The 27,721-nt window shown below is 44.9% G+C and overlaps 1 protein-coding gene across 4 annotated transcripts in view; it reads right to left on the bottom strand.

Moving 5' to 3' along the window:
* LOC110509879 (protein unc-13 homolog B) overlaps positions 1-27,721 on the bottom strand; it is a 129,791-nt gene that overhangs the window by 24,402 nt on the left and 77,668 nt on the right. For all 4 annotated transcript variants that reach the window (XM_036967423.1, XM_036967424.1, XM_021591059.2 and 1 more), the window contains 12 exons: positions 27,483-27,652; positions 17,254-17,369; positions 16,954-17,117; positions 16,129-16,279; positions 15,864-15,932; positions 15,666-15,755; positions 15,177-15,314; positions 13,804-13,934; positions 13,617-13,702; positions 3,447-3,573; positions 3,265-3,361; positions 2,294-2,437 (listed from right to left, as the gene is read on the bottom strand). In XM_036967423.1, coding sequence (XP_036823318.1) covers positions 2,294-2,437; positions 3,265-3,361; positions 3,447-3,573; positions 13,617-13,702; positions 13,804-13,934; positions 15,177-15,314; positions 15,666-15,755; positions 15,864-15,932; positions 16,129-16,279; positions 16,954-17,117; positions 17,254-17,369; positions 27,483-27,652 — 1,483 coding nt within the window. The remainder of the gene's footprint in view (positions 1-2,293; positions 2,438-3,264; positions 3,362-3,446; positions 3,574-13,616; positions 13,703-13,803; positions 13,935-15,176; positions 15,315-15,665; positions 15,756-15,863; positions 15,933-16,128; positions 16,280-16,953; positions 17,118-17,253; positions 17,370-27,482; positions 27,653-27,721) is intronic.

The following is a 27,721-nucleotide window of genomic DNA, read 5'->3' as shown; positions in this document are numbered from 1 at the left end:
AGTCATTTTGATTTAATGAGAACATATCATATCCAATTCCTTTTAGACAAATGCGAAAGTCCCTCAGTCCCTCAAAAGTCCCTCCGGCTACTTTTATTGAAATGTGATTTACTGGGGCTCATATCTGTAATAAGCGTACACTACTCTCAAATAAGAAAAGCAATGGTAAGGATTTCTCTGAAGGGCAGAGTTGGCTGTTTTCAGGCCTAGATAATGCTCTGGGCGGTCATGAATAACTTTAATAAGATTTGGGGATGTTTCAAAGGTTTGAGCCAGTGTTGTCGTACTTGAGACCGGTCTCAGTCCCAAGACCACATATTGAGTGTCTGGGTGTGGAACACATTTTTATTCAGTCTTGACTTGGCCTCGGACAGTGAGTACTCATAATTTCTTCCTGAGACCAGCAGAGTAAAAAACTCCATATATCAGCTTCCATTCAGCCAGGCAAAAATATATACACTAATTTCATGAAACATACAGTGCATTTTGAAAGTATTCAGACCCCATGACTTTTTCCACATTATGTTACAGCCTCATTCTAAAATTGATTAATTATTTTTCAATCTACACACAACACCCCATAATGACAAAGCAAAAGCAAGTTTAGACATTTTTGCAAGTTTATAAAACATGTAAAAACAGAAATACCTTATTTCCGTAAGTATTCAGACCCTTTACTCAGTACTTTGTTGAAGCACCAACACTCCCTACCGAGTTCCAAACTGCCTCTGGAAACAATGTCAGCACAAGAACTGTTTCGGTAGCTTCATGAAATGGGATTCCATGGCCAAGCAGCCGCACACAAGCCTAAGATCACCATGCGCAATGCCAAGCGTCAGGTGGAGTGGAGTAAAGCTTGCCACCGTTGGACTCTGGAGCAGTGGAAACACATTCTCTGGAGTGATGAATCACGTTTCACCATCTGACAGTCCAACGGACGAAACTTGGTTTGGTGGATGCCAGGAAAACACTACCTGACCCAATGTATAGTGCCGACTGTAAAGTTTGGTGGAGGAAGAACAATGGTCTGAGGCTGTTTTTCGTGGTTCGTCCTCAGTTCCAGTGAAGAGAAAACTTAATGCTACAGCATACAATGGGAAGGCAGCATAGCCTAGTGGTTAGAGCGTTGGCCTAGTAACCGAAAGGTTGCAAGATCAAATCCCTTAGCTGACAAGGTACAAATCTGTCGTTCTGCCCCTGAACAAGGCAGGTAAACCCACTGTTCCTAGGCCATCATTGAAAATAAGAATTTGTTCTTAACCGACTTGCCTAGTAAAATAAAGGTAAAATAAAAAATAAAATAAAAATGACATTCTAGACGATTCTGTGCTTCCAGCTTTGTGGCAACAGTTTGGGGAAGGCCCTTTCCTGCTTCAGCATGACAATATACCCTGTGCATAAAGCGAGGTCCATACAGAAATACTTTTTTGAGATCGGTGTGGAAGCCCTGACCTCAACCCCATCTAACACCTTTGGGATAAATTGGAACGCTGACTGAGAGCCAGGCCTAATCGCCAAACATCAGTGCCCGACCTCACTAATGGAAAATTACTGCTCCCTATTGCACAGTGACCCGTTGGCCTTCAAAAAGTCCCAATGGCTGACTTAGCTAGCTAGATTTATCTCCCCAGAGACCACCAAAGACAAATCCTGATTATAACTTTTTTCCTCTTTAGTTTTAACCCTTTCCTTTCTAACAAACACTGAAGAGCTTAAATTAGAACATCATTGAAAAGATTAATATAATAATAATTATTGTTGTAATTTTATAAATCCTTAGCATTTCACTGAAAGCGTAGAAGGCCACACTATATTTGGGTTAGTAATCATTTGTAGAGTGGCTCTATCTTCCTTCAGCATGCATTTATTCTGAATGTCTAAAGAATCTACATGTTATTCTGAAACATGAACACAGAAATACTGGACATTTTGTCATGGTGCCAATTTGACAGAATTGCAGTCATGGTCTTTAAATGGATTCAAATTTCTCGCCCCCCCCCCGGTCTTGGTCTTGACTCTGACTCGATTTGCTCCGGTCTTGGTCTTAAATCGCTCTCGCTTTAGGTGGTCTCGAACACAACACTAGTTTGAGCAAATGCCAAACTCTGCCTCCCATTGTTTGAAAAACATTTCAAGCCAAAACTACAAATAAAGCATGACCCAGGACGAGGCTCCCTAACATGAATCTCACAGAGGGTGGAGATATGAGAGAGCAATCTATCCCTCCAGGCATTGATCTACAGTACACACAGTTCTGACAGGTAGGTAGGTACGATGCGGAGGATAAGGTTACCTTGGCGAATCGTCGGCTGTAGTGAGCCATGACCTTGGGGTCAGGACAGTCCAGTTTCTTGATGATCTCAAAGCTCTGGTTGAGCTGGGTGAAGACGTCCACCACCGAGCAGGAGAAAAGAGCATGCTCAGATGTCTGCTGGAACTGGGAGGAGAAGGGGATGAAGACAAAGGTAACTATATAGTTTATAGTGAATAACTGACAAAGATGTAAGGGACAATCAACGAGGGGCTATGCATATTATCGAAAATAATGAACAATGTGGAAGGTGCGTTCCATGACACCTTCCACAGTGGAAGGAGTGGAACTGACCTTCCTTGCACGGAGTTGCATTATTTTCCAGAGAACGCATAGAGCCCCGAGTTGATTATCCATTTTATAATTCAACACATTTGCCACTAGAAATGTGTTCATTTGTTGGTAGAAACGAGTTCAACATCCACTGAAGTAGTTAAAGTTTACTAGATAGCTACAGTAGTTGCATTGGTAACTAAACAGTTAAAATAGTTTAGCTAACCAAACCATCAGTCCTAGCTTGCTATTATGAAAATCGAAATCAACTATGCCAATAAATGTTTTTAATTCCACTTTTGCTTTCAAAAGCAGCACAAACAGAGCATGTAAGACTGAACTAAGAGCCATTGAATTCTACCATGCGAATATACCATGCACTATAGGGAATTATAAACTGGGTGGTTTCGAGCACTGAATGCTGATTGTCTGAAAGCCGTGGTATATCAGACTATATACCATGGGTATGACAAAACATTTATTTTTACTGTTCTATTTACATTGGTAACTAGTTTATAATAGCAATAAGGCACCTCAGGGTTTGTAGTATATGGCTAAGGGCTGTTTCCAGGCACTTCGTGTTGCGTTGTGCCTGAGAACAGCCCTGGGTCGTGGTATATAGGCAATATACCACATCCCCTTGTGCCTTATTGCTTAAATAACTACTACCAGTTACTCACTCCATCTTTCTTGTCTCTCTCCAGAGCTCCATGCATGAACTCCATGGAAACGTACTCATTCTCATCCAGCCACTGCAGCACAAACTGTAAGAACCACCTGAAAGAATGAAGTAAGGGGTAAAAAAGGGTGAACCTATTTTTAGACATTTCTGTTAAGTTTAGAAAACTCATGGTTAACTCACGATGGGTAGTCGGGGACAACGCTATTGAAGTTTGGCAGGTCTTTCACATACTCGTTGTACAGCCACTTGACCTTGAAGTGCAGGTTCATGTAGTCAGCACTCTTACACAGCCGGTGTTTCTCATGCTCTGTGGCGACAAACACACCAGTGGGAGTTTGTGTCTCTAAGTGTGTGTTTGTGTGTGTGCGCATGTCTGAGTGTGTACAGTCGTGGCCAAAAGTTTTGAGAATAACACATTCATTTCCACAAAGTTTGCTGCTTCAGTGTCGTTAGATTGTTCTTCTGGCGCTGACAGAGATGGCCGCGTTGCGTTCCTAGGAAACTGTTTTTTTACATGTTATTTCTTACATTGGTACCACAGGTAATCTTAGGTTTCGCCCACCACCCAGGACAATGGATCAGATCCCAACCTGCAAACCAAAACAACGAAGCCGTAAAAGGGGCAGACGAAGCAGTCTTCTGGTCAGGCTCCAGAGACAGGCACATTGCGCACCACTCCCGAGCATACTACTCGCCAATGTACAGTCTCTTGACAACAAGGTTGATGAAATCCGAGCAAGGGTAGCATTCTAGAGACACGCTATCGGAGTCGGTACAGCAAGGTGGTTTCTTCACGCATCGAGCCGACAGAAACATGCATCTTTCTGGTAAGAAGAGGGGCGGGCGGGGGGGGGGGGGGGGGGGGGGGGTATGCCATATGATTAACGAGACTTGGTGTGATCACAACATACAAGTCCTCAAGTCCTTCTGTTCACCTGACTTAGAATTCCTCACAATCAAATGTTGATCACATTATCTAGCAAGAGAATTCTCTTCGATTATAATCACAGCTGCTATATTCCCCCGCAAGCAGACACATCGACGGCCCTGAACAAACTTTATTTGACTCTATGTAAACTGGAAACCACATATCTCGAGGCTGCATTCATTGTAGCTGGGGATTTTAACAAGGCTAATCTGAAAACAAGACTCCCTAAATTCTATCAGCATATCGATTGTGCTACCAGGGCTGGTAAAACCCTGGATCATTGTTATTCTAACTTCCGCGACACACATAAGGACCTCCCCCGCCCTGACCACGCCTCCATTTTGTTGCTTCCTGCCTATAGACAGAGACTAAAACAGGAAGCTCCCATGATCAGGTCTGTTCAACACTGGTCAGACCAATCTGATTCCACGCTGCAAGATTGCTTCGATCATGTGGATTGGGATATGTTCCGCATTGCGTCAAACAACAACATTGACGAATACGCTGATTCGGTGAGCGAGTTCATTAGCAAGTGCATCGGCGATTTCGTACCCACAGCAACTATTAAAACATTCCTAAACCAGAAACCGTGGAATGATGGCAGCATTCGCGCGAAACTGAAAGTGCGAACCACTGCTTTTAACCAGGGCAAGGTGACCGGAAACATGATCGAATACAAACAGTGTAGCTATTAACCTCAGCAAGGCAATCAAACAAGCTAAGCGTCAGTGTAGAGACAAAGTAGTCGCAATTCAACGGCTCAGACACAAGAGGTATGTGGCAGGTTCTACAGTCAATCACGGATTACAAAAAGAAAACCAGCCCCGTCCCGGACCAGGATGTCTTGGACACAGACTAAATCAAATCAAATTTATTTATATAGCCCTTCGTACATCAGCTGATATCTCAAAGTGCTGTACAGAAACCCAGCCTAAAACCCCAAACAGCAAGCAATGCAGGTGTAGAAGCACGGTTGCTAGGAAAAACTCCCTAGAAAGGCCAAAACCTAGGAAGAAACCTAGAGAGGAACCAGGCTATGTGGGGTGGCCAGTCCTCTTCTGGCTGTGCCGGGTGGAGATTATAACAGAACATGGCCAAGATGTTCAAATGTTCATAAATGACCAGCATGGTCGAATAATAATAAGGCAGAACAGTTGAAACTGGAGCAGCAGCACGGTCAGGTGGACTGGGGACAGCAAGGAGTCATCATGTCAGGTAGTCCTGGGGCATGGTCCTAGGGCTCAGGTCAGTTGAAACTGGAGCAGCAGCACGGCCAGGTGGACAGCAAGGAGTCATCATGTCAGGTAGTCCTGGGGCATGGTCCTAGGGCTCAGGTCCTCCGAGAGAGAGAGAGAGAAGGAGAGAATTAGAGAATGCACACTTAGATTCACACAGGACACGGAATAGGACAGGAGAAGTACTCCAGATATAACAAACTGACCCTAGCCCCCCCGACACAAACTACTGCAGCATAAATACTGGAGGCTGAGACAGGAGGGGTCAGGAGACACTGTGGCCCCATCCGAGGACACCCCCGGACAGGGCCAAACAGGAAGGAAACAAAGAGATCTTCTGTTGAATCTGACAATTAATCTTAATGGTTGTACAGTCGTCTCAAATAAAACTGTGAAGGACCTCGGCGTTACTCTGGACCCTGATCTCTCTTTTGAAGAACATATCAAGACCATTTCAAGGACAGCTTTTTTCCATCTACGTAACATTGCAAAAATCAGAAACTTTCTGTACAAAAATGATGCAGAAAAATGAATCCATGCTTTTGTCACTTCTAGGTTAGACTACTGCAATGCTCTACTTTCCGGCTACCCGGATAAAGCACTAAATAAACTTCAGTTAGTGCTAAATACGGCTGCTAGAATCCTGACTAGAACCAAAAAAATTGATCATATTACTCCAGTGCTAGCCTCTCTACACTGGCTTCCTGTCAAAGCAAGGGCTGATTTCAAGGTTTTACTGCTAACCTACAAAGCATTACATGGGCTTGCTCCTACCTATCTCTCTGATTTGGTCCTGCCGTACATACCTACACGTACGCTACGGTCACAAGACGCAGGCCTCCTAATTGTCCCTAGAATTTCTAAGCAAACAGCTGGAGGCAGGGCTTTCTCCTATAGAGCTCCATTTTTATGGAACGGTCAGCCTACCCATGTCAGAGACGCAAACTCGGTCTCAACCTTTAAGTCTTTACTGAAGACTCATCTCTTCAGTGGGTCATATGATTGAGTGTAGTCTGGCCCAGGAGTGGGAAGGTGAACGGAAAGGCTCTGGAGCAACGAACAGCCCTTGCTGTCTCTGCCTGGCCGGTTCCCCTCTTTCCACTGGGATTCTCTGCCTCTAACCCTATTACAGGGGCTGAGTCACTGGCTTACTGGGTCTCTCTCATGCCGCCCCTGGAGGGGGTGCGTCACCTGAGTGGGTTGATTCACTGATGTGGTCATCCTGTCTGGGTTGGTCATCCTGTCTGGGTTTTATTTGTCCACCCACCTCTTGAGGATTGACCACAAGTTCTCAATGGGATTAAGGTCTGGGGAGTTTCCTGGCCATGGACCCAAAATATAGATGTTTTGTTCCCCAAGCCACTTCGTTATCACTTTTGCCTTATGGCAAGGTGCTCCATCATGCTGGAAAATGCATTGTTCGTCAGCAAACTGTTCCTGGATGGATGGGAGAAGTTGCTCTCAGAGGATGTGTTGGTACCATTCTTTATTCATGACTGTGTTCTTAGGCAAAATTGTGAGTGAGCCCACTCCCTTGGTTGAGAAGCAACCCCACACATGAATGGCCTCAGGATTCTTTACTGTTGGCATGACACAGGACTGATGGTAGCGCTCACTTTGTCTTCTCCAGACAAGCTTTTTTCCAGATGCCCCAAACAATCGGAAAGGGGATTCATCAGAGAAAATGACTTGACCCCAGTCCTCAGCAGTCCAATCCCTGTACCTTCTGCAGAATATCAGTCTGTCCCTGATGTTTTTCCTGGAGAGAAGAGGCTTCTTTGCTGCCCTTCGTGACACCAGGCCATCCTCCAAAAGTATTCACCTCACTGTGCGTGCAGATGCACTCACACCTGCCTGCTGCCATTCCTGAGCAAGCTCTGTACTGGTGGTGCCCCGATCCCGCAGCTGAATCAACATTAGGAGACGGTCCTGGCGCTTGCTGGACTTTCTTGGGTGCTCTGAAGCCTTCTTCACAACAATTGAACCGCTCTCCTTGAAGTTCTTGATGATCCGATAAATGGTTGATTTAGGTGCAATCTCACTGGCAGCAATATCCTTGCCTGTGAAGACCTTTTTGTGCAAAGCAATGAGGACGGCACGTGTTTCCTTGCAGGTAACCATGCTTGTCAGAGGAAGAACAATGACTCCAAGCACCACCCTCCTTAAGAAGCTTCCAGGCTGTTATTTGAAATCAATCAGCATGACAGAATGATCTCCAGCCTTGTCCTCGTCAACACTCACACCTGTGTTAACGAGAGAATCACTGACATGACGTCAGCTGGTCCTTTTGTGGCAGGGCTGAAATGCAGTGGAAATGTTTTTGGGGGATTCAGTTCATTTGCATGGCAAATATGGACTTTGCAATTAATTGCAATTCAACTGATCACTCTTCATAACATTCTGGAGTATATGTAAATTGCCATCATACAACCTGAGGCAGAAGAATTTGTGAAAATTAATATTTGTGTCATTCTCAAAACTTTTGGCCACGACTGTACAAGTATGCATAAATATGCACCCATGTACAGTGCCATCAGAAAGTATTCACACTCCTTGAGTTTTTCAAAATGTTGTGTTATACCCTCAAATTTAAATGGATGAAATTGAGATTTAGTTTCACTGGCCTACACACAATATCCCATAATGTCAATGTGGAATTATGCTAATTACACATTTTTACAAATGAATAAAAAATGAAAGGCTGACATGTCTTGAGTCAAAAGTACTCAACCCCTTTGTTATGGCAAGCATAAATAAGTTCAGGAGAAAAATGTGCTTAACAAATCACATAAAAAGTTGCATGGACTCACTGTGTGCAATAATAGTGTTTAACATGATTTTTGAATGACTACCCGAGTATGGAGAGAGGAAGGAGGGCGTGAGGAATAAAGAGAGCTGTATCCCAGGGGATGCACCCCACACATACAATTATCTGTATGAAATTCACTGCTCAACTGAGGAACCAAACACAGATTCAACCACAAAGACCAGGGAAGCTTTCCAATGCCTTGCAAATGGCACCTATTGGTAGATGGGTAAAAAAAGCAGACACTGAATATCCCTTTGAGCATGGTGATGTTATTAATTACACTTTAGATGGTGTATCAATACACCCAGTCACTACAAAGATACAGGTATCCTTCCTAACTAAGCTGCTGGAGAGGAAGAAAATCACTCAGGGATTTCACCATGAGGCCATTGGTGACTTTAAAACAGTAACAGAGTTTAATGGCTGTGATAGGAGAAAATTGAGGATGGATCAACAACATTGTAGTTACTCCACAACACTAACCTAAACGACAGAGTGAAAAGGATGCATCCTGTTTGCAATCAGGCACTAAAGTAAAACTGCAAAACAATTGGCAAAGACATTTACTTTATGTATACAAATACAAAGTGTTATGTTTGGAGCAAATCCAATACTACACATTACAGAGTACAACTTCATACTTTCAAGCATGGTGGTGGCTGCATCATGTAATGGGTATGCTTGTTATCTGCAAGGACTAGGTAGTTTTCTTTTATAAGAAGAAACAGAATAGAGCTAAGCACATTCAAAATCCTAGAGTAAAACCTCTTCTTTGCAACAGACACTGGGAGACAAATTCTAATTTCAGCGGGACAATAACCTAAAACACAAGGTCTAATATACACAGGAGCTGCTTACCAAGACGACCATTAATGTTCCTGAGTGGTCTAGTTACAGTTTTCACTTAACATAAATTTACTTGAAAATCGATGGGAAGACCTGAAAATGGCTGTCTAGCAATGATCAACAACCAACTTGACAGAGCTTGAAGAATTTTTAAAAGAATAATGTGCAGATATTGTACAGTCCAGGTGAGCAAAGTTCTTAGAGACTTACCCAGAAAGACACAGCTGTAATCGCTGAGAGATCTGTCATTGGGAGAGTGTGTGTCACGTTCTGACCTTTATTTCCGTTGTTTTGTATTTATTTAGTATGGTCAGGGCGTGAGTTGGGTGGGCAGTCTATGTTTGTTTTTCTATGTTTTGGGGCATTTCTATGTTTTCGGCCTAGTATGGTTCTCAATCAGAGGCAGGTGTCATTAGTTGTCTCTGATTGAGAATCATACTTAGGTAGCCTGGGTTGCACTGTTTGTTTGTGGGTGATTGTCTATGTTAGTGGCTTGTGTCAGCACAGGTCTCATTTTGTAGCTTCACGGTTGTATTTGGTTTATTGTTTTCGTTACTCTTTTGCATAGTGTTCAGTCGTTCTTTATTAAAGATTCACCATGGACACTTACCACGCTGCGTATTGGTCCTCAGATCCATCTCGCCTCTCCTCTTCAGATGAAGAGGAGGACGGCCGTGACAGAATCACCCACCAACCAAGGACCAAGCGGCGTGGTAGAAAACAGCGACGACAGCAGCAGCAGCAGCAACAACAACAGCGGCCGGTATCACAGGACTCCTGGACATGGGAGGAGATACTGAACGGAGAGGGACCCTGGGCACAGGCTGGGGAATATCGCCGCCCCAAAGCAGAGCTGGAGGCAGCGAAAGCTGAGCGGCGGCGATATGAGGAGGCAGCACGGCAGTGCGACAGGTACGAGAGACAGCCCCAAACATTTTTTTGGGGGGGCACACGAGGGGTGGAGCTAAGCCAGGTAGCAGACCTGCGCTCACCCCTCGTGCTTATTATAAGCAGCGCGATACTGGGCAGGCACCGTGTTATGCGGTTAAGCGCACGGTGTCGCCAGTACGTGTCCATAGCCCGGTGCGCTATAGGACAGCCCCCCGAGAGTGTCATGCGAGTGCGGGCATCGAGCCAGGGCGTATGGTGCCTGCTCAGCGGGTCTGGTCGCCGGTACGCAGTTTTGGTCCAGGGTATCCTGCGCCGGCTCTGCGTGCTGTGTCTCCGGGGCGCTGGGAGGGTGCAGTGCGTCCTCTGCCTGCGCTCCGCTCGTGCCGGGCGAATGTGGGAATGGAGCCGAAGGGAGAGGTGCGTGTAGTAAGCACTAGATCTCCCGTGCTTACCCACAGCCCGGTTCAACCTGTGCCTGCACTCTGGACGGTCCGGGCTAGAGTGGTTATCCAGCCTGGGGAGGTGGTGCCAAGGTTGCGCACCAGAGCTCCAGTGCTCCCCCACAGCCCGGTCCTTCAGGTGCCTCCTCCTAACCCCAAGCCTCCTGAAGGGCTCCCCAGCCTGGTGGTACCTGTGGCAGCCCCACGCACCAGGCTGTCTCTCTGTCTCCTCCCTGCAGGTGGTCCTGTCTGTCCGGCGCCGCTGCCGGAGTCTCCCGCCTGTCCGGCGCCTCTGCCGGAGCCTCCCGCCTGTCCGGCGCCGCTGCCGGAGCCTCCCGCCTGTCCGGCGCCTCTGCCGGAGCCTCCCGCCTGTCCGGCGCCTCTGCCGGAGCCTCCCGCCTGTCCGGCGCCTCTGCCGGAGCCTCCCGCCTGTCCGGCGCCTCTGCCGGAGCCTCCCGCCTGTCCGGCGCCTCTGCCGGAGCCTCCCGCCTGTCCGGCGCCTCTGCCGGAGCCTCCCGCCTGTCCGGCGCCTCTGCCGGAGCCTCCCGCCTGTCCGGCGCCTCTGCCGGAGCCTCCCGCCTGTCCGGCGCCGCTGCCGGAGCCCCTCTGCCCAGAGCAGCTGTGTCTCTGTCCCGAGCAGCTGTCTCTCTGTCCCGAGCAGCTGTCTCTCTGTCCCGAGCAGCTGTCTCTCTGTCCCGAGCAGCTGTCTCTCTGTCCCGAGCAGCTGTCTCTCTGTCCCGAGCAGCTGTCTCTCTGTCCCGAGCAGCTGTCTCTCTGTCCCGAGCAGCTGTCTCTCTGTCCCGAGCAGCTGTCCCTCTGTCCCGAGCTGCCCCTCTGTCCAGTGGGGTCATTGAGAGGGGTGGTCATGCTGAGAAAGCCACGGAGGCGGACAATAAGGCGGACTAAGACAATGATGAGGTGGGGTCCGCGTCCCGCGCCAGAGCCGCCACCGCGGACAGACGCCCACCCAGACCCTCCCCTATAGGTCAAGGTTTTGCGGCCGGAGTCCGCACCTTTGGGGGGGGGTACTGTCACGTTCTGACCTTTATTTCCGTTGTTTTGTATTTATTTAGTATGGTCAGGGCGTGAGTTGGGTGGGCAGTCTATGTTTGTTTTTCTATGTTTTGGGGCATTTCTATGTTTTCGGCCTAGTATGGTTCTCAATCAGAGGCAGGTGTCATTAGTTGTCTCTGATTGAGAATCATACTTAGGTAGCCTGGGTTGCACTGTTTGTTTGTGGGTGATTGTCTATGTTAGTGGCTTGTGTCAGCACAGGTCTCATTTTGTAGCTTCACGGTTGTATTTGGTTTATTGTTTTCGTTACTCTTTTGCATAGTGTTCAGTCGTTCTTTATTAAAGATTCACCATGGACACTTACCACGCTGCGTATTGGTCCTCAGATCCATCTCGCCTCTCCTCTTCAGATGAAGAGGAGGACGGCCGTGACAGTGTGAACATTTTCATGTGGACAGGGGGAAGTGGAGATACTACTTAGAGATATACAGAGAGGAGTTATAGAGAGGTCCTGGAAGACATAAGCAGCTTTCACACCCAGCACATAGCGCTCTCTCGCTCTGCACCGCATGGGGCTCTACTGTATCACACATCCCCAGAACTCCTCCATCCTCCCCTGGGATACCCTCTTTATTCCTCATGCCCTCTTTCCTCTCTCCATACTCGGCTTCAGTGTAGCTTGCTCCCTATTCTTCTCCAAGCATGACAAATTATTCTCTAACCTCAGCAATGAAATGAGAGAACAGGCGGAATATGTAAAACATAGTCAGGAACTCTGACCACAGTGAAAGAAGTGGAGGAGATTCAGCAACACAGGACAATTTAATTAATTAAAAATGTGTCTTTATCACTAAAAGTAGAACCTATGTAGGTTTTTAAAATTTGTTTTATTGAATTGTCCTCCAAGTGTGGCTGAATTTTATCTCTTCAGTTTGCTCCTCAATTCATGCACCTTGGTTGGAAAGCGAGGTAGTGGCAGTGATCCCTCCTTTTACCACAGTGAAAGAAACAAACAATGGCCTTCCCTAGATAATTAACTCGCCATCTCCATTGGAAATGGCAGTTTTCCCTGGAAACACAGATCTAACTGTCGGGGATTGTGGGGTTCTGGGAGGAGAACAGGACTAGGGGAGTAATGGGGGGGTTGAAGCTCTTACCAGCATAAAACATCTGCCTAAAGACAGTGGAATTCAGATGTGAATATAATACAGAGAAATGAGCAAGGACGAAGGAAGGAAATGAAAGAGAAGAAGAAGTAGAAAGAAATATAGCAAGATAGAAGTGAAAAGATGGAGATGAGCCATACAGAACTGATGAATACAAATGGCTTGCCAGACTATGAATAAAGCCAATAGAATTAACGATCATGGGAAATAGTGTTTTTTCTGTAATAGGGAATTATTTATCAATGGGTCAGAGACATGGGAGGAATTTGTCTATACGGTGAGCCTGAAATAGGATACTCAATATTTGGCCATTGGCCCAGTTGTACTGCAAGGACTTCTAATTGGTCACCACAGGCTGGGTTATAAAACTAGATCCTGTCTCTTTGTTCTGGGGAGAAAATCACAGGAAAGAACCACAGCAGAGAGTCTCAGGAGAGCTTCACTGAGGACAGGGGAGAATGATCATCTACTTCAAAGCATAATTTGTCCTATTTGAATAAACCTATTTTCCGCACCTGATTTGCTTTGGAGTCGGTGTGGTAAAAGTCAAATTATATTCAACACTAAAATACATGATTACTAATGGCTAAGAGAAAACTGTCACCTACTGTAGCATAGCATAATAAGAGGGTCTACTCTATCGTCTCACTTGTCAGTCTTACCCTGAAGCCACTGGTAATGATCAACATTATCCATTACTGAAAGACAGACAAAGGAGAAAAGACAGACAAGGCTGAGACAGAGAAAGAGTCACAGACAGCGAGTGGAGCCGGCATAGACTGGGGAGATGTATTTTCCTTTTACTGTTGCTTAGGGTCTACAGTACAATCCACAGGTATCCTCTTGGGCTCATTCTTTCACCATATAGCTACAAAATGTGCAAACACACCCAGAAAAAGGGCCCAAGTAGGGCCAACAAAGTCTAGGATATAGTAGCAGTGGTTTAGGACCTTGACCCCAAAATGACCCAGATAGGGGACATGTCTGCATGGCTCCTGAGAGGGAATCTGTGGAGACTCACCCTCCATGGCATACTTCATGTCCTGGGAGAACAGCATCCACATTACCTCAGCACACACCTTCCCCACATTCAGCTCCTGAGGGAACCTGGAGGAGAAATGGCACAGAGCAGCATTAGATACTGGAAATAGAACATTAAAACAGAAATCATTAGTACATTAGTTAGGTAATAGTAATTTAATACTAACTGGCTGAGGACGGGTGTGTAGGAGTTCCTGTCCTCCTCTACGATGGAGACGATGAGGGTGATCAGTTTGGGCCAGAAGTCCAGGTTCTTGATGCTGGGGCCCTGCTCCTCCAGGGGAAGATCCTCTTTGTGCTGGACAAGAACACAACCACACAGTCAAACTAACACAGCTTGTTCTGAGCCAGAACACAACCATAACCACACTCCAAGTCAGACAAAACACTGCATGAAACACAACACTGCTGGATTAAAGTAATATCCCTTGTCATATGAATAACCTGCATTTAGTCCGTTTGTGTAAAAAAAAATTAAGGGGCCTAGACAGCTGCCCTGGGGAATTCCTGATTCTCCCTGGATTATGTTGGAGAGATTTCCATTTTATTTATTTTATTTTTATTTCATCTTTATTTAACCAGGAAGGCAAGTTGAGAACAAGTTCTCATTTACAATTGCGAACTGGCATTAAAGAACACCCTCTGTTCTGTTAGACAGGTAACTCTTTATCCACAATATAGCAGGGGGTGTAAAGCCATAACACATATGTTTTTCCATCAGCAGACTATGATCGATAATGTCAAAAGCCACTGAAGTCCAACAAAACAGCATCTTTTATCATACATTTCTCTCAGCCAATCATAAGCAATTTGTGTAAGTGCTGTGCTTGTTGAATGTCTTTCAATTCCTCAACAATCCACAGGGATTTAACAGTGTTTACAGTCACTTTCTTAATGGGTGCATGCTTATTAGTAACTGGAATAAGCAATTTTGTAAATGTGTCAAGTGCAGCATCTGGCTGCTCCTCATTACACACCACAGACCAACAAATATCACAATATAGGAATCACTACAAAACTTATTGTATGACCCCTTATACACTATTTTCGGCCCAGGATTTGACATTTTTGTTTTCCTAGATATGGCTACTATTGTGATCACTACATCCGATGGATTTGGATACTGCTTTAAACAATTCCTGTGCCGTTTGTAACTACCCTGGTAGGTTGACTGATAACCTGTACCAGATTACAGACACTGAAGCTTTTTCTTGAGTGGGCAGCTTGAAAGCCAGTCAATACTTACATCTCGCAGAAAAAATACCTGTCTGTTGATATCACATACATTATCAAGCATTTCACACGTTATTGAGATACTGACTGTTAGCACTTGGTGGTCTATAGCAGCTTCCCACCAGAATGGGCTTTAGGTGAGGCAGATGAACCTGTAACCATATTACTTCAGCATTATTTAACAAGAGATCCTCTCTAAGCTTTACATGAATGTGGTTCTCACCCAGAAAATATACTTCTGTCGATATCACATACATGGCACTGCAGTAGAAAGTGAGTAGAACCTGAGTGGGTCTGAGTGACTCACTGTGTCCAGCAGCTGGTACTGGCGGCTGTACAGCTCCTGGCAGTTGTTGAAGATGTAGTCGTAGGTGGAGTTGAGACAGGCCTTGACACAGTCCCTCACCACCTGACTGGCTCTGGGGGGACTCTGCAGTTCCTGGACCTGGACGCCAGAGGGAAATGGTGAGCATTTTCATTGAGAGGAGAGAGAGAGACAGAGACACAGAGAGAGACACAGAGAGAGACATAGACAGAGAGAGACAGAGAGACAGAGAGACAGAGAGACAGAGAGACAGAGAGAGACAGAGAGAGGGCTTGCATAGCACTATCAACAGTCATTATTTTAGGTGGGGAGTTACTGTCATAACACACTGATTACAGATATCTGTACTAAGGAAGATAACAGAGCTATCTGTTCTACCAGAGATAGGAGTACATCTGGATTGTTTTATACTGAGAACCGAACCCTGAGTCTGTGTGTTTCATTTCCTTCTGAACCCTGGTGTAAGACTACCTTCATCCTGAAGAAGGTGATGCTAGTCAGGAGGTCTACAGTGGACTTGAGGTCTTGGAGACGGTCCTTACTGCTCGCAGGAAAGTTGTTCTGGATGAGAAGAAAAGGGGACCATTAGGAACACAGAGATAAAAGGGGGAAGATGTAGTTCAACCAACAAGTGCATTTTGAGGTTCAGGTGAAATATGTGTAACTCACCCTGTATGTGGAGAGGTCAATGCGTAAGGAGTTGTGGAGTTGATCCAAGAGCTTGACAAAGCGCTCTTTCTGTTGGAGAGAAAGAAAAATAGAAGTAAAAACAGAGCCTGTAATCTGGACCTATAGAGGATAGAGACATTTGTACATGATAGAGAGATGGGGAAACAAAAACATACATTCAGAAAAAGGCATCCTGTGTTATAAAACAGGGTAGAAGCCAAGATGGTGTAATTGTGGAGAGGGATGTCAGTCAGGCAATACTCACTCCAAAGTTGGAGGCGGAAAAGCGGTCAGAGGCGGAGACGTTGGTGGAAGCGGTAGTGTGGGCGTAGAAGGCATTGATGTTGGCGAGCAGGGTGCTCATCACAGCGGGAACACCAGGACACATGTACTTAGAGGAGAGGCAGGCAAAGTTTCTAAACACACCAGCAGAGGGCACTACTGTCAGGGAGGGCTCAGAGACAGCAGCTCAATGGGACATGATGCTGTTTGTTGATGGATTCTATTCATTCATGTATTTATTATGTCTCTTGTACACAAATCATAATGACTGATGTAATGTTCAGGTCAAAATGTTAATGGAATCAATTTGTTTATGTAATTTGAACCAATTTACACAAGATGGACATGTTCTTTCATTGTGGGACAAAATAATCTACAGTATAGAATATTATGGGACGTTATGCATGTTATAACAACATAACAATCTATGTTTAGCTACCTAGCACCCTCACTGGGATCAGGCTTACACCGAATGAATCCTCCCTATGCGGGACGGCTGTTTCATTTCTCCCATCAAGCCCCTGCCCCATTCTAGCTGAGGGATGGCCACCTGAGTGTGCTTTATGTGAATGATGGACCCAGTTAACAGGCATCTGTATGGAGAATGGCACCTCATGGAGACAGATCCATTCTAAGACCATTTATAATTGACTTTCCTTAATTTGGAGGCAGCCAGAGAATGACAACAGCACCAAATGGTTATTTCATAGTAGAGAGAGGGGGGAGAAGGGGAGACAGACAGAGAGCAAGATGGAGAGTGTGCGAGAGAGACAGTGCACGAGAGAGTGGTCTGCTCCCTCTGACTCACGTCATGGCCTGGTAGATGGACTCGATCCCGTAGCGCATGGCGAACTCATCCACTATCTCCTGTGACACCTCGTCAAAGTACACCTTCCAGGCATCGTCTCCTTTAGCATCGGGGATCCTTACTATCCCCTGGCCCAGAATGTCTGTTGAGTGGTGGAACAGGTTCTAGAAGGCAGACAGACATAATGTCAGTGTGATAGAGACCCACAAGTAGCTGTGCTTTTAGGGCTGGTTTAGGACTAGTTTTAATGTGATGTCTGCAGTAATCATACTGTATGAACAGATGTACTGAGTGTTGTACCTCGTGTAGACAGGTGTATTGGACGTGGTAGGGAGCTACTTTCTCCTCTCCCTTGATCTCCACGCTGATCTGGAGACGGATGGCCCCAGACACGGCTGACTTGTCTGTCCTCTTCTCTGTAACAATAGGCACACACGTCAGTGACTCAATTACTTCAATCTAGATCTGCTAAGACAGACCAGACCAGACAGACAGAGAGTATTTAGTCAGCCACCAATTGTGCAAGTTCTCCCACTTAAAAAGATGAGGCCTGTAATTTTCATCATAGGTACACTTCAACTATGACAGACAAAATTAGAAGAAAAAAAATCCAGAAAATCACATTGTAGTATTTTTTATTAATTAATTTGCAAATTATGGTGGAAAATAAGTATTTGGTCAATAACAAAAGTTTCTCAATAGTTTGTTATATACCCTTTGTTGGCAATGACAGAGGTCAAATGTTTTCTGTAAGTTTTCACACACTGTTGCTGGTATTTTGTCCCATTCCTCCATGCAGATCTCCTCTAGAGCAGTGATGTTTTGGGGCTGTTGCTGGGCAACACAGACTTTCAACTCCCTCCAAAGATTTTCTATGGGGTTGAGATCTGGAGACTGGCTAGGCCACTCCAGGACCTTGAAATGCTTCTTACGAAGCCACTCCTTCGTTGCCCGGGCGGTGTGTTTGGGATCATTGTCATGCTGAAAGACCCAGCCACGTTTCATCTTCAATGCCCTTGCTGATGGAAGGAGGTTTTCACTCAAAATCTCACGATACATGGCCCCATTCATTCTTTCCTTTACACGGATCAGTCGTCCTGGTCCCTTTGCAGAAAAACAGCCCCAAAGCATGATGTTTCCACCCCCATGCTTCACAGTAGGTATGGTGTTCTTTGGATGCAACTCAGCATTCTTTGTCCTCCAAACACGACGAGTTGAGTTTTTACCAAAAAGTTATATTTTGGTTTCATCTGACCATATGACATTCTCCCAATCTTCTTCTGGATCATCCAAATGCTCTCTAGCAAACTTCAGACGGGCCTGGACATGCACTGGCTTAAGCAGTGGGACAAGGATTTGAGTCCCTGGCGGCTTTGTTACTTTGGTCCCAGCTCTCTGCAGGTCATTCACTAGGTCCCCCTGTGTGGTTCTGGGATTTTTGCTCACCGTTCTTGTGATCAGTTTGAGATCTTGCGTGGAGCCCCAGATCGAGGGAGATTATCAGTGGTCTTGTATGTCTTCCATTTCCTAATAATTGCTCCCACAGTTGATTTCTTCAAACCAAGCTGCTTACCTATTGCAGATTGTCTTCCCAGCCTGGTGCAGGTCTACAATTTTGTTTCTGGTGTCCTTTGACAGCGCTTTGGTCTTGGCCATAGTGGAGTTTGGAGTGTGACTGTTTGAGGTTGTGGACAGGTGTCTTTTATACTGATAACAAGTTCAAACAGGTGCCCTTAATACAGGTAATGAGTGCAGGACAGAGGAGCCTCTTAAAGAAGAAGTTACAGGTCTGTGAGAGCCAGAAATCTTGCTTGTTTGTAGGTGACCAAATACTTATTTTCCACCATAATTTGCAAATAAATTCATAAAAAATCCTACAATGTGATTTTCTGGATTTTTTTTCTCAGTCATAGTTGAAGTGTACCTATGATGCAAATTACAGGCCTCTCTCATCTTTTTAAGTGGGAGAACTTGCACAATTGGTTGACTAAATACTTTTTTGCCCCACTGTACACACACACACACACACACATTCAATGGTTTTTCTTTATTTGTACTATTTTCTACATTGTATATTAATAGTGAAGACATCAAAACTATGAAATAATACATATGGAATCATGTGGAATCTACTGCTTCCGGCGCCGACAGAGATGGCCGCCTCGCTTCGCGTTCCTAGGAAACTATGCAGTTTTTTGTTTTTTTTACGTGTTATTTCTTACATTAGTACCCCAGGTCATCTTAGGTTTCATTACATACAGTTGAGAAGAACTACTGAATATAAGAGCAGCGTCAACTCACCATCAGTACGACCAAGAATATGACTTTCGTGAAGCGGATCCTGTGTTCTGCCTTTCACCCAGGACAATGGAATGGATCCCAGCCGGCGACCCAAAAAAACGACTTCGTAAAAGAGGGAAACGTAGCGGTCTTCTGGTCAGACTCCGGAGACGGGCACATCGTGCACCACTCCCCAGTATACTTCTCGCCAATGTCCAGTCTCTTGACAACAAGGTTGATGAAATCCGAGCAAGGGTAGCATTCCAGAGGGACATCAGAGACTGTAACGTTCTTTGCTTCACGGAAACATGGCTCACTGGAGAGACGCTATCGGAGTCAGTGCAGCCAGCTGGTTTCTCAACGCATCGCGCCGACAGAAACAAACATCTTTCTGGTAAGAAGAGGGGCGGGGGCGTATGCCTTATGGCTAACGAGACGTGGTGTGGTCACAAAAGCATACAGGAACTCAAGTCCTTCTGTTCACCTGATTTAGAATTCCTCACAATCAAATGTTGACCGCATTATCTACCAAGGGAATTCTCTGCGATTATAATCACAGCCGTATATATTCCCCCCCAAGCAGACACATCGATGGCTCTGAACAAACTTTATTTGACTCTTTGCAAACTGGAATCCATACATCCTGAGGCTGCATTCATTGTAGCTGGGGATTTTAACAAGGCTAATCTGAAAACAAGACTCCCTAAATTGTATCAGCATATCGATTGCGCAACCATCGCTGGCAAAACCTTGGATCACTGCTATTCTAACTTCCGCGACGCATATAAGGCCCTGCCCCGCCCTCCTTTCAGAAAAGCTGAACACGACTCCTTTTTGTTGATCCCTGCCTACAGACAGAAACTAAAACAAGAAGCTCCCACGCTGAGGTCTGTTCAACGCTGGTCCGACCAATCTGATTCCACACTCCAAGACTGCTTCCATCACGTGGACTTGGATATGTTTCGTATTGCGTCAGACAACAACATTGACGAATACGCTGATTCGGTGTGCGAGTTCATTAGAACATGCGTTGAAGATGTCGTTCCCATAGCAACGATTAAAACATTCCCAAACCAGAAACCGTGGATTGATGGCAGCATTCGCGTGAAACTGAAAGCGTGAACCACTGCTTTTAATCAGGGCAAGGTGACCGGAAACATGACCGAATACAAACAGTGCAGCTATTCCCTCCGCAAGGCAATCAAACAAGCTAAGCGTCAGTATAGAGACAAAGTAGAATCTCAATTCAACGGCTCAGACACAAGAGGTATGTGGCAGGGTCTACAGTCAATCACGGATTACAAAAAGAAAACCTGCCCTGTCACGGACCAGGATGTCTTGCTCCCAGGCAGACTAAATAACTTTTTTGCCCGCTTTGAGGACAATACAGTGCCACTGACACGGCAAGCAACCAAAACATGCGGCCTCTCCTTCACTGCAGCCGAGGTGAGTAAAACATTTAAACGTGTTAACCCTCGCAAGGCTGCAGGCCCAGACAGCATCCCCAGCCGCGCCCTCAGAGCATGCGCAGACCAGCTGGCTGGTGCTTACGGACAAATTCAATCAATCCCTATCCCAGTCTGCTGTTCCCACATGCTTCAAGAGGGCCACCATTGTTCCTGTTCCCAAGAAAGCTAAGGTAACTGAGCTAAACGACTTCCGTCATCATGAAGTGCTTTGAGAGACTAGTCAAGGACCATATCACCTCCACCCTACCTGACACCCTAGACCCACTCCAATTTGCTTACCGCCCAAATTAGGTCCACAGACGATGCAATCTCAAGCACAATGCTGCACACTGCCCTAACCCATCTGGACAAGAGGAATACCTATGTGAGAATGCTGTTCATCGACTACAGCTCGGCATTTAACTTCTTCGAGATAGGGGGCGCTCTTTTAATTTTTGGATAAAAAACGTTCCCGTTTTAAACAAGATATTTTGTCACGAAAAGATGCTAGACTATGCATGTAATTGACAGCTTTGGAAAGAAAAAATTCTGACGTTTCCAAAACTGCAAAGATATTATCTGTGAGTGCCCCAGAACTAATGCTACAGGCGAAACCAAGATTAAGTTTCATACAGGAAATGCCCCAGATTCTGAAGGCGCTGTGTTCCAATGTCTCCTTATATGGCTGTGAATGCGCCAGGAATGAGCCTGCCCTTTCTGTAGTTTCTCCAAGGTGTCTGCAGCATTGTGATGTATTTGTAGGCCTATCATTGGAAGATTGACCATAAGAGACTACATTTACCAGGTGTTCGCCCGGTGTCCTGGGTCGAAATTATTGCGTAATCTCTAGGTCCATGCGCGTTCCATTTCTTCAGAAGAGAAAGTCAACTGCCACGAAGGATTTATCATCGATAGATATGTGAAAAACACCTTGAGGATTGATTCTAAACATCGTTTGCCATGTTTCTGTCGATATTATGGAGTTAATTTGGAAAAAAGTTTGCGTTTTAATGACTTAATTTATTTATTTTTTTTCTTACCCAAACGTGATGAAGAAAACAGAGCGATTTGTCAACACAAATAATATTTTTGTAAAAACTGAACATTTGCTATCTAACAGAGTCTCCTCCTTGAAAACATCTGAAGTTCTTCAAAGGTAAATGATTTTATTTGAATGCTTTTCTGGTTTTTGTGAAAATGTTGCATGCTGAATGCCAGGGATAATCCTATGCTAGGCTATCAATACTGTTACACAAATGCTTGTTTAGCTATGGTTCAAAAGCATATTTTGAAAATCTGAGACGACAGTGTTGTTAACAAAAGGCTAAGCTTGAGAGCAAATAGATTTATTTCATTTCATTTGCGATTTTCATGAATAGTTAACGTTGCGTTATGCTAATGAGCTTGCGGATAGATTTACACAATCCTGGATGCAGGTTTTTTTCGTAGCTAAACGTGACGCAGAAAACGGAGCGATTTGTCCTAAACAAATAATCTTTCAGGAAAAACTGAACATTTGCTATCTAACTGAGTCTCCTCATTGAAAACATCTGAAGTTCTTCAAAGGTAAAGTATTTTATTTGAATGCTTTTCTGTTTTTTGTGAAAATGTTGCCTGCTGAATGCTAACGCTAAATGCTACGCTAGCTATCAATACTGTTACACAAATGCTTGTTTTGCTATGGTTGAGAAGCATATTTTGAAAATCTGAGATGACAGTGTTGTTAACAAAAGGCTAAGCTTGAGAGCTAGCATATTGATTTAATTTCATTTGCGATTTTCATGAATAGTTAACGTTGCGTTATGGTAATGGGCTTGAGGCTGTAGTCACGATCCCGGATCCGGGATGGCTCGACGCAAGAAGTTAATTATCACCATAGTACCCTCCAAGCTCGTCATCAAGCACGAGACCCTGGGTCTCGACCCCGCCCTGTGCAACTGGGTACTGGACTTCCTGACGGGACGCCCCCAGGTGGTGAGGGTAGGCAACAACATCTCCACCCCGCTGATCCTCAACACTGGGGCCCCACAAGGGTGCGTTCTGAGCCCTCTCCTGTACTCCCTGTTCACCCACGACTGCGTGGCCACGCACGCCTCCAACTCAATCATCAAGTTTGCGGACGACACAACAGTGGTAGGCTTGATTACCAACAACGACGAGACGGCCTACAGGGAGGAGGTGAGGGCCCTCGGAGTGTGGTGTCAGGAAAATAACCTCACACTCAACGTCAACAAAACTAAGGAGATGATTGTAGACTTCAGGAAACAGCAGACGGAACACCCCTCTATCCACATCGATGGGACAGTAGTGGAGAGGGTAGCAAGTTAAGTTCCTCAGCATACACATCAGACAAACTGAATTGGTCCGCCCACACAGACAGCATCGTGAAGAAGGCTCAGCAGCGCCTCTTCAACCTCAGGAGGCTGAAGAAATTCGGCTTGTCACCAAAAGCACTCAAACTTCTACAGATGCACAATCGAGAGCATCCTGTCGGGCTGTATCACCGCCTGGTACGGCAACTGCTCCGCCCACAACCGTAAGGCTCTCCAGAGGGTAGTGAGGTCTGCCTCCTAATATAATGTTTACATACCCTACATTATTCATCTCATATGTATACGTATATACTGTACTCTATATCATCTACTGCATCTTTATGTAATACATGTATCACTAGCCACTTTAACTATGCCACTTTGTTTACATGCTCATCTCATATGTATATACTGTACTCGATACCATCTACTGTATCTTGCCTATGCCGCTCTGTACCATCACTCATTCATATATCTTTATGTACATATTCTTTATCCCCTTACACTTGTGTGTATAAGACAGTAGTTTTGGAATTGTTAGTTAGATTACTTGTTGGTTATTACTGCATTGTCGGATCTAGAAGCACAAGCATTTCGCTACACTCGCATTAACATCTGTTAACCATGTGTATGTGACAAATAAAACATTTAATTTGATTTGATGTTGTAAAAAAAATATATATATTAGATACTTCAAAGTAGCCACCCTTTGCCTTGATGACAGCTTGGCATTCTCTCAACCAGCTTCATGAGGAATGCTTTTCCAACCGTCTTGAAGGAGTTCCCTCATATGCTAAGCACTTGTTGGCTGCTTTTCCTTCTCTCTGCCATTCGACTCATCCCAAACCATCTCAATTTGACTCTGTGAAGCATTTATTTGGGCTGCAGTTTCTGAGGCTGGTAACTCTGATTAACTTATCCTCTGCAGCAGAGTTAACTCTGGGTCTTCCTTTCCTGTGGCGGTCCTCATGAGAGCCAGTTTCATCACAGCACTTGAGGGTTTTTGTGACTACACTTGAAGAAACTTTCAGCATTCTTGAAGTTTTCTGGATTGGTTGACCTTCAAGTCTCAAATTAATGATGGGCTGTAATTTCCCTTTGCTAATTTGTGCTGTTCTTGCCATAATATGGATTTTAACGAATAGGGCTATCTTCTGTACACCACCCCTACAGCACCTTGCCACAAAACAACTGATTGGCTCTAACGCATTAGGAAGGAAAGAAATTCCACACATTTAACTTAACAAAGCACACCTGTTAATTGAAATGCATTCCCGGTGACTACCCTCATGATGCTGGGTGAAAGAATGCCAAGAGTGTACAAAGCTGTCATCAAGGCAAAGGGTGGCTACTTTGAAGAATCTCAAATATAAAATATATTTTGACTTTTTTGTTACTACATGATTCCATATGTGTTATGTCATTGTTTTGATGTCTTCACTATTATTCTACAATGTAGAAAATAGTACAATAAATAAAAATACTGGAATGAGGTGGTGTTATTTATATATATAAATAAAGGGATGTGGACACCCCTTTCAGTCACACCGGTTGCTGATAGGTATAGAAAAATCGGGCACACAGCCATGCAATCTCCAAAGACAAACACCGGCAGTAAAATGGCCTTACTGAAGAGCTCAGTGACTTTCAACTTGGCACTGTCATAGGATGCCACCTTTCCAACAAGTCAGTTTGTCAAATTTCTGCCCTGCTAAAGCCTTCCCAGAAGAGGCTGTTATAGCAGCAAAGGGGGGGACCAACTCCATATTAATGCCCAAATAAATGCTTCACAGCCGGTCTTATTCTGGAAGTGCCGTGTTCGGCAGCTCAACCCGGCTATTTCCCTTGACAGCCACATTATTAGGCTAATTTGTACGTGTCGTCGGAGCGGTCGACTTCCTGGAGTGTGCTACATAATAATCAAGGAGGATCTCTCCCCTGAGAGGATGGAGGGGAGAGAGAGGGGGACAGTGGGGTATTTCAATCTCTTCTTTTACTGTGTGGTATCGAACACATTCAATGAGAAACCTTAGCTAAAATGTATGTTTCAGATAATCTAGGGAAATGTACATACATTTTCCCTTTTCATAGGGCTAACATACTTCACAACCACTCCACAACCACTAACATTCAAGACCTTTGAAGGCTCGTTTCAGTATCATGGTGGAGTCCTTTTTAAAAAGTCAAGTAGGCAAATGAGGCCTGCAGCTTCAGAACGGCACAGTTAATCACACACACACCAACACCATGAGTTACTGGTGTGGTGAATCTCATCTGCAGAGATACGAAGTCCATGACAGACTGTGATGCATCCCTGAAAGGTTGACTATCATTATGAGGAGAAAGAAAAGAAACGCACCAAGGGCAATGAAACAATTAACTTTTGGAAAGTGTTTGGAGCTAGACCTTGGAGTTTTCTCTATTAAAGAGCTTTTTAAACATGCCACCCTCCTCCTGAGTCACTAACCATCCCATTCCGAAAGGGATAGAAAAGCAAGAAAAAACAGATGAAGAAAGTAGCCATGTGGACAAAGGAAGAAAGAGAGGGCATATTCTACAGAGATGCAGAGGAAGCACAAGTGAGGGTAAGCCCAGGGGAAAGTAAAGACCATTGTGGGGACAGACAATATTTTCATCCAGTGCAAGTAGGAGCCTTTGGGCCAGTCCTCGCCTGGGTAATTTGTCGAGAAAAATGCTGCTGGCCAAGGGAGAAGTGGGTAATGAGGTACAAGCACAACACAGACTGGACTAGAGAAGAGGGCTGGGATTTAGAACAGAGCTGGTGACATGAGAGGCAGATTGTGTCCCACCACCCGCCCCTCTATTTACGCTTCAGCTACTCTCTGTTCATCATATATGCATAGTCACTTTAACGATACCTACATGTACATACTACCTCCATAAACCTGACTAACAGGTGTCTGTATATAGCCATGCTACTCTTTTTTAAAATGTCTTTTTACTATTGTTTTATTTCTTTACTTACCCACACACACACACCTTTGTTTTTCCCGCACCATTGGTTAGAGCCTGTAAGTAAGCATTTCACTGTAAGGTGAAACACCTGTTGTATTCGGCACACGTGACAAATAAACTTTGATTTGATTTGAGATGCGCTATGATGCTAGCTAACCCACTTTGTTACTGTAAGATGTCCTAGACTTTCTACCCATCATTAACTAGCCCTCTGACAGATAGTCCATTAAGACAAAACACTGTGCAGGAACTAACAATCTGTTAGTTTAAAGGGTTGATTTCAGCCCTCCTATAGAGAAAACTAATGATAGAGTATGACTAAAAAAACAAACATTTGAGGGGGGTTGGCAGATGCAAGGAGGAAGCTAACAGAATATGCATTCGGCGAAACTTCGAAGAGTGGATTTATGAGAACTGAAGAACTGACGAGTCCAGCATGAAAAAAAGCACCAAAAAAGAAAACATAACCTGCCTCCTTTTGATAATCTCAAACGTTTGACTCTCACACCAGGCCCATCAGATGAGTAGAAGGGAATATTCCTTCAAAGTGACTGCTGAATCAAAGCACTTACACGTGGATCCCAACAAAGACCCACACACACAACAAAAATTGCCTCTCGGACACAATGAGGAGGCATGTGAGAACTGAGGAGAGGCTGTGAAAGGGAGAGGGATGCTATGTCAAGTTATATAGAGGAGAGACCGGAACTGCCCTGGCTATAAAGAACAGAGACTTCCCTGTTCCACAGCCTCAGTTGGCCTGCTACTGGAATATTTGAATGGCTTTCGCAACCACTGTGATTATCATTTGACCCTGCTGGACATCTATGAACTATCTGGCCTTAATGGCTATGTACTTTTATAATCTCTACTCGGAACAGCCAGAAGAGGACTGGCCACCCCTCAGAGCCTGGTTCCTCTCTAGGTTTCTTCCTAGGTTCCTGCCTTTCTAGGGAGTTCTCCTTGCTACAGTGCTTCTACATCTGCAATGCTTGCGGTTTTATGCTGGTTTTCTGTATAGATTGATTGATTGGCTTCAGAGATTAAGCAATAAGGACTGAGGAGGTGTGGTATATGGCCAATATACCACAACTAAGGGCTGTTCTTATGTATGATGCAAAACGGAGTGCCTGGATATAATGGCCATATACAACAACACCAGAGGTGCCTTATTGCTTATATAAAATGGTTACCAACATAATTAAAGTAGCAAAAATAAATATTTCGTCATACCCGTGGTATATGGTCTGATATACCACGGCAGTCAGCCAATCAGCATTCAGGGCTTGAAAAGAATGGATGTTTCCTTTGAATCAACAGTTCTAAATAAAAACATGTCCATTGTGTCCAGACTACTGTGTCTCAGGGCTGTGATGTGGTGTAGTGATGTGGTGTAGTGACTCATCTTTACCTTTACTTAACATAATAATCACGGGTCTCCAACACAGGCAGGAACCTTCCTCTCACATACAGCACACAATATATTGTAGCAGAGAGAGGACTTGTGACGTACCCAGGTTGTACCAGACGTCCATCTCTCCGCTGAGTGTGCGGACCTCGATGATGCTCTGACCCAGGAAGTCATCTGACTCTCTCTTCAGACGCTGTTTCACCCGGGACTTGATGTCATCGTCCTCGTCCCACACACGCACCTTGATACGGTCTGACGAGTTATGACACTCGCTGGGGGGAAAAAAATGGTAAGATAGTGTAAATATGAAGATTTGATACCATGAAAAGATATGCATGGTA

The sequence above is a fragment of the Oncorhynchus mykiss genome, chromosome Y (genome assembly GCF_013265735.2).
Source record: "Oncorhynchus mykiss isolate Arlee chromosome Y, USDA_OmykA_1.1, whole genome shotgun sequence".
NCBI lineage: Eukaryota > Metazoa > Chordata > Actinopteri > Salmoniformes > Salmonidae > Oncorhynchus > Oncorhynchus mykiss.
This window is presented reverse-complemented; position numbering and strand designations above follow the sequence as displayed.